The following is a 9,455-nucleotide window of genomic DNA, read 5'->3' as shown; positions in this document are numbered from 1 at the left end:
TCTTCTGTTTAAGGATATATATGACATTTCCCATGGTGTTTCTTTACCTGTTTCTTGTTACCTATTCACCTCCATTTGCGTAGCTTCCTTATTTGTTCATAACAAATCCCACCATTCTAACTACTACAGCCATCTGGAGTTGTGGAACACCTTCCTTTCCCAATTTCCTCACGTGGCAGGAATTTCTCAATTTTCTTATCATCTTCAATCCTAGGGTTGGTTTCTGCATCAGGGCCCATTTTTCTGATGGCAGGTTTTTGGCAGAGCTGCTAGACTCATAAAACAAGGTAATGGCCTTTAGGAAGTAATCACATTAGCTATTGTTTCACAGCAGTTGCCCTAAGAGCCTGGAAAAGACCATTCGATTTCACCTCAGAGGAGCAAAAGGAAAAACAGTCACTGTGGCGGTAGCATGTAGATGGCAGGGAAGGTGACTGCTAATTTTACAAGCTCCTGGAGACATTCTGGCACCTTCACAGGACACCAGGAGACAAGCAGTCACTTTTGCTGGCCAACTTTTCAATCTCCTAACATTGAAAAACTCACAGAGAAAAGAACTTTATTCCATTTTGCAATTTTCTCTAAGATCAATATTGCATGTGGAATTCCTGATGGGAAATTGCTATAAACATGGTAGCTAATTGTAGGTTAGTAGATATAACAACCCTCTTCTCTGGAGAGCTTATACATATAGGTTGAAGGATAAAGTAGGGCTCAACTGTATTTATTTCTTTGTGTTTATCCAAGTCACTGGCCCAGGCAGGAAGGTAATATATAAAAAGGGACATTTTTGGAATAACTGTTTTTGAATTATGCTTATGAAACATATACTCTGCTATGGAGGACATGTGGGAAAACTACATTCTGACTGCATGACTAATTTTTTAAAGCCTTGCATAGAGAGAATTCTCCCCAAGAACACAGCTGGGTTATTCCTTTGTGGACTGAATGTGTCAGTTATGAAGTGAACTAAAGTGAAATTTTATTCCATCATGACAAAGTGAACTGAGCAGTGGACACTGCAGCTAAGGTATTACGTAGTAGTTCATACACCAAGTACTATTATTTTATTAACTTTAAGAACATGTTTTACATAAAAACAAGCAACATCAAAAGAGCTCAGTTGATAAATGAAGATAATATATCACAGATGACTTCATTCCACATTAACCTATATTTATTAGCTTACACTGAGAGATTAGGAAAAAAATTAGATGTCATTCCAGCTTTAATCATGTATACAAATCGTTTGAAAGTTATTTCATTAAGATTCTCAAAATAAAAAATTAACCTATGCCATCTGATCCATGCAGCAATTGATAAATTCAATATTTTCAAAGGAAACATTGAACTTTTTTTCTTGCACCAAATTGAAACCTTTCAGAAACTTGTATAAATTTATCAAGTTCCTAACCCACCTTTTTAGTGTGCATGAGCAAAATACTATTTAATTTCACACTCAACTAATTCTTTAATCATTTTCTTTCAGTCAGAATGAAAAATTCTATTATTAATTTCCTAATAAAACATTTAAAAAAGTTACAGAAGCTATGACTCTAACCTTGGACTGGTTTCAATTTCTTCTCATTTTTTTCCTGAGAATACATCAAAGATTAATGTCAATGGCAAGTGAAAAATTGTCCCTAGAGAACTTCAAGATCTTTTTCTTACCACATTGAATTGGACTGTAATGAACTGACATTATAGCATCTTTATCATCACTTTTAAAGTCCTACTTTCTCTTTATACCAAATATGAAAGCTTGTAGAACTATTATTTACTTTAAATTACTAAAATGTATCACAGACAAAAATATACAATTTTACACTGAAGCAACATTAAGGATCTCACTTCAGTTGATCAAAAAAGAATGTTGAGGAAATTTGCAGGTTGTTTTAGTTGAAAAGATTGCTTTTCCTTTAGGGAAAAAGAAATAAACGAGATCTCTCACTTGTCTCCAAGGGCAAGATATCATAAACCTCATGATCAAAATGCTGCCAGATAGAAACTCCCTCACTGAGAAATGATCACTACAACTTCAGTGTGAAGCCCAACAATAACAGCAGCAGCAACAGCAGCAATAGGGGTGGGGATTAGGGGACAAAACCAAAGGGAAGAAAAGCCCACCCAAACAGAAGCCTTCTCAGTCTCTGCATTGACTTTCCTGTTTCTCACCAGTTTAAGACCTTTAATGTTACTCACTGTATGGTTGCATATTTGAGATATTGAAAAGTAAAAGACTGGCTTAAAAGCACCTCCACCTCAAGTGTGTGTGTGTGTGTGTGTGTGTGTGTGTGTGTATGAAATTTCTCGTATATATATGAGAAATGTGCTAATTAACCAGGACGCCATAATGGGCTGACGGGACAAGAGGAGGTTGCGCGCACAGCTTCAGGGGTGGGGCGGCAGGGGCCTCCATGCGCCTGAGCTGGGGGAAGGCCTGACCAGCAGCGACCATGGCTGCTTCAAGGGTCAGAGAGGGAGTGGCCAGCACCGTGTGATTTCCAATCGCGCTCTGGGCTCCTAGTAATTACATAAAAATTAAAGATTCTTGTGACAGTCCTTGGGACCCCATTTGCTACTGTTTCATGTATAAGCACCATTGAGCCATTTTAAAAGCACATTTGCAAGGGTCAAGTGTTCAGTGTGTCCTCAAGTGCTGTTGATTTATTTGCTTTTAAACAACAAAAGTTTAAAATGTGCTAGTTGACACTCTTCTGATCATAGCTGAATTGACAAAAATGTTATTTTTGGAAGTGTTTTGAATCACTACTTTCTCCAACAGACTAGAATGGCTTCCTGAAACTTGTTGATTAAGTAAAGAAACACATAATTCCCAAAGAAGCATATATCTGACCCTCTATCACTGCATGCAAAGTAAGGGTTCATCTGAGAGTATTTTTCCCAACTCCTAATGCAAGTAGCAGACAACACAAAGGAAAAACTAATCTTTGAACTGACCAACTTCAATTTTTAAAAAAGTTTGACTGAGAAAAAAAAATATCATGTAAGACTTAAAAATTTAGTGATTTACAAATTATAGAAAAGATATGTTATCTACAATATATGCCAGGTGCATTATTTTTTTTTGAAACCTACATCCAAATGAATGCATAAAAACCACCATCTTGGATCTTGGTGCTTTCCAAACTTCTGAAATCTCAGTGAAGGAGAAGACATACCAGGTTTTCTTGTTATTATCTCAGGGGAATTGGGCAGAGGTGAGAGGAAGTGAGCCTTCACTCTGACACAGGCCTTCTAGAACAAGCCAGCTTAGGGCACCTTTTTATGGTTCAATTAAAAGTAGTTTGAAAGTAGTTTATCATAGAAATTCAAGAGATTTTTTTACCCTGAGAGGGCTAGCTGGCAACACAATAATATTAACAAAGCTCTCCCTCAAGCACAATTGCACTACCGCAGGGGGATGGAGTTGTTGAATGGGTGCCCTTGGCCAACAAACCACCGTGATTTAATGGAGTTTGGTAGCTCTGTGACCCTCTAAACTAAGTCAATTTTTCCTTTCTCTTTTTTTCCAACTGTAATATGCTTCAAAGGGTAAAGGATTGCAATTTTAGCTTTTCTTCATGGATATATTGCTTTCTTCCAACAATATCTGACCGAGCTGTTAGCCACAACCCACGGGGGTACTGAACAGTTGCATGAGGTCTCATGGAATACAAAACACCAAGCATTTTCAGTAGTTTATTTGCATTTTTTCTCTGCTTATTTTAATATGCACCATGTGTAAGTTAGATGAGGGCTACTGTAAAAACATTTTTAATGACTGAAATCTTACGTTTCCTTCTAATGATTTGGAGAAAACCACATATTCATTGATTGTGAAGAATAAAATTATTTCTGCTACAATGTTGCAAAAAAGTATTCATCAATATGAATAGTTCTCATCTACAGAGATGATTTACACAATGCAAGTAATGGAAGTGTTCTTTCTTAACTAGTCTACTAATGAACTAAAAAGTTGAATCTTAAAATTTTCTTGAAAATACTATATGGTTGATTACATATTAATAAAGGAAAGACAGTCCCCATCACCATACTAACACCATAAGAGCTATATTAAATACTTAGAAAAAAATATGGAAACACTTATGGCAATGATTAAAATGATAATTACAGAAGTACACTCCCATAATGGTACATATTTATTTGATGATGAAGTGAAAAAAAAGATCAATTTGGTTATAGAAATTACTTAAAGAACACTATCACTTAATGAATTCAAACTTGAACTATCCCAAGAATGTCATGAAAAAAAATTAGAAAGCATTGGCTAAAAGCAAAGCAGTCTGAATATACCAATGTAATCAGCATGCTTTGTGCTTTTCTGTTAACCCTTTGAGTACATTTCTGATATTCAGGTCTTAACGGCTTGATGCTGAAAAGATTGCATTCCATCTGATTACTAAACATTTCTACTTGACATATCACAGACACTGTTTACTCAGCATAAATCACAAATTCGACAGCAATGCATTGGGCTCTCCATGCTGAATGGGCCCTATATTCTTCCGAGCTGCTCTCTGAAGTGGTTGCGAAACACTCCCCAGCTTCACATGGTCCACAGTTTCCCAAGACTTGGATGGAAAAAGGCTGAGCCATGCACTATAAGTTCTATACAGGAAATGCTGTACCAATACGTGTAATGTCCACGGGAAAAGCAGTAATTCAGAGAAAGAAAGGAAAGTGACAATCTTCTGTAGGTAGGTCTCTGCTCATAAGATTCTTCATAGTCACACATTTAGAGTTGAGGCCAAGTTATATGGCTACTCCAGTGTTACTTAGAATAGTGCTTTGCTTTATAGTTCTAGACAAAGCAGTATTTCTGAACAGTTCTGGGTACTTCACTGATGTGGAATCTTTCTACACACCAACACCTTTCCTGGTATTCTGCCCTCACCCCAACCTTGACTGAATTGTGCTACTCTGTGATATTGTATGGTATCATTTCAGGACTCTCTAAAAGGGAGACAACTTTTAATAAATAATCTACTGCTTACATTTCAGGACAACACAGACTAAAGAAATAAACCTAAATGTAGAAGAGCAAAAAATTGAGGGAACTAAGTTGTAAAAATCATGACATGGTAGGACCTTAAAATCTATATTAACATAGGGCATAGTTTATGCGTTAAAGAGTAAAAGCAGCAATTGAAGACAAATGTGTATTTGAAAATAAAGAAATGTCAAAGACCTTCAGATATTGAAATATATTCAAAACAGTGACAGTAAATGCTGTTCAGCTTTACATATGCAAATTTTATGAGACCTCACTCTTTGGTTGTCTCCTGCATCTCAAAACTGAGCAAACCTTAGGAGGACATTTGAGTTGGGTCCCTGCCTCTAAGACGCCATGGCTAGCCTTTTCTCTAAGCATCACAGTAAAGCACAGGAGGCCCCCATTCTGAAATGTGACACATTCCAGAAGAAACTCAATGGAGATACAGGGCTAGGGATCAAGGTTTTGTCACAGGAGTGACAATTCAGGTGTCAGACAGGACTTGACCCATAGAGAGAAAAATTACATGCCCCTCTAGATAGCTAAAGACAGCGGTGTGTAAAAAGGGCACCTTAGGGAATGGAAGTTTCATCCTCAGTGGTATCTTCCAGTTCTCCTATCCTGTTCTTCCTGGAAAATCATATGTAGGAAACCTAAAGGTACACAGGAAATGATCTTATCAGTGTTTTATTTCCTTAAAACCCATTTTAAAAATATTCTAGATTGTTTTCTGACTGTGCTTTCTCCTTGGCCACCTTGCAAAACGCTTTGCCTCTAGTCCCCTGTGCTCCAGCACTCCTGCATATGGATTTGATATTCTATGATTTCACACTGAAGACAGCAGTGCATGGAAAAGCAGGTGAGAAAAAAGACCAGGATCTTGTTTCCTCTTTCTGTTTGAAATTCCAGTCCTATAGAGCACCTGGCAATTTATTGCTCTTTTCTACCAGTTTTTTTTTGTTGTTGTTTGTTTGTTTGTTTGTTTGTTTTGTCCTGTAGATGGCTCATACTGAGCAGGCAGACCCTCCCTCACCAAGCACAAGACAAGGTATGTGTGTGCCTTCCCGAGGGTCTGTGCTGGCACTAGCAGCAGCTGATGTGAAAGCAGCATTTCTGGAGTGATATCAGCACATCTTCATATGGAGATAATTTTGGGGGAGGGGGGTACCATCTCTTTTGTGGGTCAGGCTGTTTGCCACAGGAACAATTTCCTCCACTTGGGATGCAGAACTCATAGCAGCTGAAAGTAATACCTCTAATGAGAAAAGTCTCTTTCTTAATAGGACTGTGAAGAAGAAAGAGGGGTGTTTATGCCTAAGTTATAAAACGGCCATGATCTAAACCTATAGAAAAGGAAAAGCAAGATATCATTCTAGGTGCCTTTCTTTTCTGGATATTGTGGCATCTAAAAACACCCCTAGATCTGCAGCAAAATCAAGAAATGTGTCTATAAATCCAAAGGCCTGGAAAATTCCCCAAGGGGTCTCCAAAAACCATGCACTCAGAGGATTAACATGTGCTTATTACACACTGCAGATCCTAGTTTGATTGATGAAAATATTCATTGCTTTTAAATTTTAAAAAGTTGCAAAGTAGACTTAACCCTTTGAGGATCCTATTAGCAGCAAGTTGCCATCTTTACAAACAACATATCTTATTCAGCAAAGGGAAATTACTACAAAGGTACCAGAAAACACACTTTCTGTTTCTGAGTGCTAGATAGATCAGATGAAACTGTTTTTACATAATTTGGGGAAAAAATCAGAGAGTCTCAAAGGGTTAGGCTAGGACTTCGAGTAAAAGGGTCTTATTAAAAGGGCGAGTTTGGGGAGCGAACAGTCTCTGATGAGCTTGGGGAATAGTCTTCGGATTCCGAGTTGAGTTCAGGCGGAGCTGGCTGTGCCTTGTATCGGCTCCTCACATCCTGGTTGCATCTTCGTCGGAAAACCTGCCTCTCCTTATCAAGAGCGGTGGTCTAGCAGGGGCATAAAATGAGAAAGAGAACAATTAGGCTGAAGGAAAGGGCACAAGAAATTCTGAAATTCTGAGGTCAGAAAAACATACTAGCCAAAGTAACCTATCCATTATGGCTTACTTTTGTTGACAACAATTACCACTGTTGGGGAGTTCTCTGCTCCCCAAGTTGTAGCTGCTAGGAGCACCTGACCATGACATCAGCAGGCACAGGCAGGATGGATGATGTTGTGGGTTCAATTCTTCCCCAGTCCGCCCCAGACTTCCCCTAACTCTGCAACCAAGACCTCTGGTGGCACCCTGGCCACCCAGAGACCCCTGGTAAGTGGGCATCCCAGGCCTGTGTGTCTAACATGTGAGGATGCCAGGCATGCCTCATTCATCATCACTCAGCTCAAGGCAACTGTATAATAAAGATAAAAAGTGATGAAGTTGTCAGACATGGAAACAGAGCCACAAGCTCATTCTATTATTTTAGCACCTTCTCCTTCTAAATTATCTTATTATCTGCTGACGAGGGAGTACAGCTGAATCTCTGGGAAGAATTGTTTTAATTTTAATGAAACCAATGTCTGAAATTGAAAATTGCTTTGAGTGCAATTAAACCAAATGTAAACTTTCCAAGGATTTTTCTTTACAAAGTTCATTTCATCATAGTACGTGGTGATTTATGAAACTGAGATTCAGTTCTGTAGGTATTCCAGCTCCTGGTCTCCAATCCTCATTTTCCTGAGGAACCTCAGATGATCGCCAGGCTGTGCGATCCAGCTGCAACTCTGGAAGCTATTATGACATCAGAACTGGGAACGGAAGGCATGACTTCATTACAGATTTAATGGGTGTGGGAGGAACGGGGTCATTACAGAAAAACCTTACACAGAGAGCAGAAGAGCTGGTACAAAACCTGATGAAAAATATAGAATACATATAAAAGCTTGAAGGCATCCTTGTTTGAAAGTCCCTCTTTAAAAGGATGTAGCCTGGAGGTTATTCTGCTTTTAAGAGATTACTTATCCTCTACAGGGATATATACCATTATTTTTTCCTCTTGAAAATTTACTATTAGCTTCTTCAAAGAATGGAGATAAATTTATAGCTGGCCTGGTTCTGAGAACAAAGTGAAAACTATGCCTCTCTTACAACTGCAGTATAGCATTAGAGCAATCTTAGATCTAAAGTAGGGCAATCAAAGTTCTGAAATGAACTAATAAAGAGGGAAAAAGAGGCAGCGTGTAGAACCGATAGAGTAAATGACTTCATTAGGTTGAGCTGTGCTGCTTTAAAACTGTCCACAAACTGAATAACAGTTTTATAGACTCAATGAGGAAGATAAAGTTTAGTAATTTACTTCTCATTTCACTAGATTGTTAATACAATTATTCAATAACTGGTTTGTTGAAATGTCTATGTTTCATTCTTCTACTTGTCAAATTTTATTCCCACTGATTTTGTTATTTTTAGCATCATAAACTCAGATTCCTAACTTTATTTAAAACACTGTAAAGTCACAGCACATGGTATTTTGCTTTCAAAGCAAACTAAAAATATCTGTTTGTGCAGAGATGTTTGCAAAAAACAGACATGTCTTTAGTCTGACTTACATAAAAACCATTCTGTAGTTAATCCAAGAGTAATATAAGCTCTTCTCATGCTCATAAAAAAATATTTCTATTTCTACCTTCTTGAGAAAGAAAAAAGTCCTTGGTATTGGACTTAATACTGACTAGTGAATGGAGGCTTTCGGGTGTGGGGAAGAAGTGCATACTAGGCTATAGGCAGGGATTATGAGTCCTGCTCTGTCCACTGCTGGCTGTGTGAATCATTCACTTTTTTCTCAGTTAAATGAGGAGCAGATCTAATCCCTTCCCACCCTCCCAGAGTTGCTATAGGTAAAGATAGATGTGCAAACGCTTTCTACATAGCCAAGATGGCCAGAAATGGAAGGGTTTCTTTCTTTCTTTCTTTCTTTCTTTCTTTCTTTCTTTCTTTCTTTCTTTCTTTCTCCCTTCCTTCCTTTCTCCCTTCCTTCCTTCCTTCCTTCCTTCCTTCCTTCCTTCCTTCCTTCCTTCCTTCCTTCTTTACAATTTGGTATAATATATTGTTTTAAAATTAAGTAACTGCAGGTCAATGCAATTATTAGAACTTATATCAGAGTACTTCCCTTCCCCACTCTCACTGGCACCTTCTCCATATTTAACTCATTTCCCCATAATTTACTCTGTTACATCAAGTCACACTCTTGACTTCAGCCACTGAAATAGGTTATCTACACTAATAAAAGAGAAAAATGGTAATTGGCGTACGACGCTACCCTTTTCATTGGCTAATCAGGGCTATATGCAAATTAGCTGCCAACTCAGACGGCAGTTAACTGACAACAAAGATGGCGGTTAATTTGCATATGTAGGCACAATGCAGGGAGGCAAAAGGGAAAGCAGGAAGAAGCCCCCTGCCACTGACAGTG

General features: G+C 38.2%; 1 protein-coding gene across 4 annotated transcripts in view; it reads right to left on the bottom strand.

Annotated features, from left to right (window-relative positions):
- Positions 1-3,687: 3,687 nt before the first annotated feature.
- The window catches only part of DCLK1 (doublecortin like kinase 1), a 112,449-nt gene continuing 106,681 nt past the window's right edge, over positions 3,688-9,455 (bottom strand). For 3 of the 4 annotated variants that reach the window (XM_006760367.2, XM_006760366.2, XM_015561787.1), the window contains one exon: positions 3,688-6,992. In XM_006760367.2, the coding sequence (XP_006760430.1) occupies positions 6,935-6,992 (58 nt within the window). In that variant the 3' untranslated portion in view covers positions 3,688-6,934. The remainder of the gene's footprint in view (positions 6,993-9,455) is intronic. The other variant, XM_015561788.1, reaches the window with a different exon arrangement.

The sequence above is a fragment of the Myotis davidii genome, unplaced genomic scaffold (genome assembly GCF_000327345.1).
Source record: "Myotis davidii unplaced genomic scaffold, ASM32734v1 scaffold1337, whole genome shotgun sequence".
NCBI classification, from domain to species: domain Eukaryota; kingdom Metazoa; phylum Chordata; class Mammalia; order Chiroptera; family Vespertilionidae; genus Myotis; species Myotis davidii.
The sequence above is the reverse complement of the archived record's forward strand: the minus strand, read 5'-3'. Positions and strand labels throughout refer to the sequence as shown.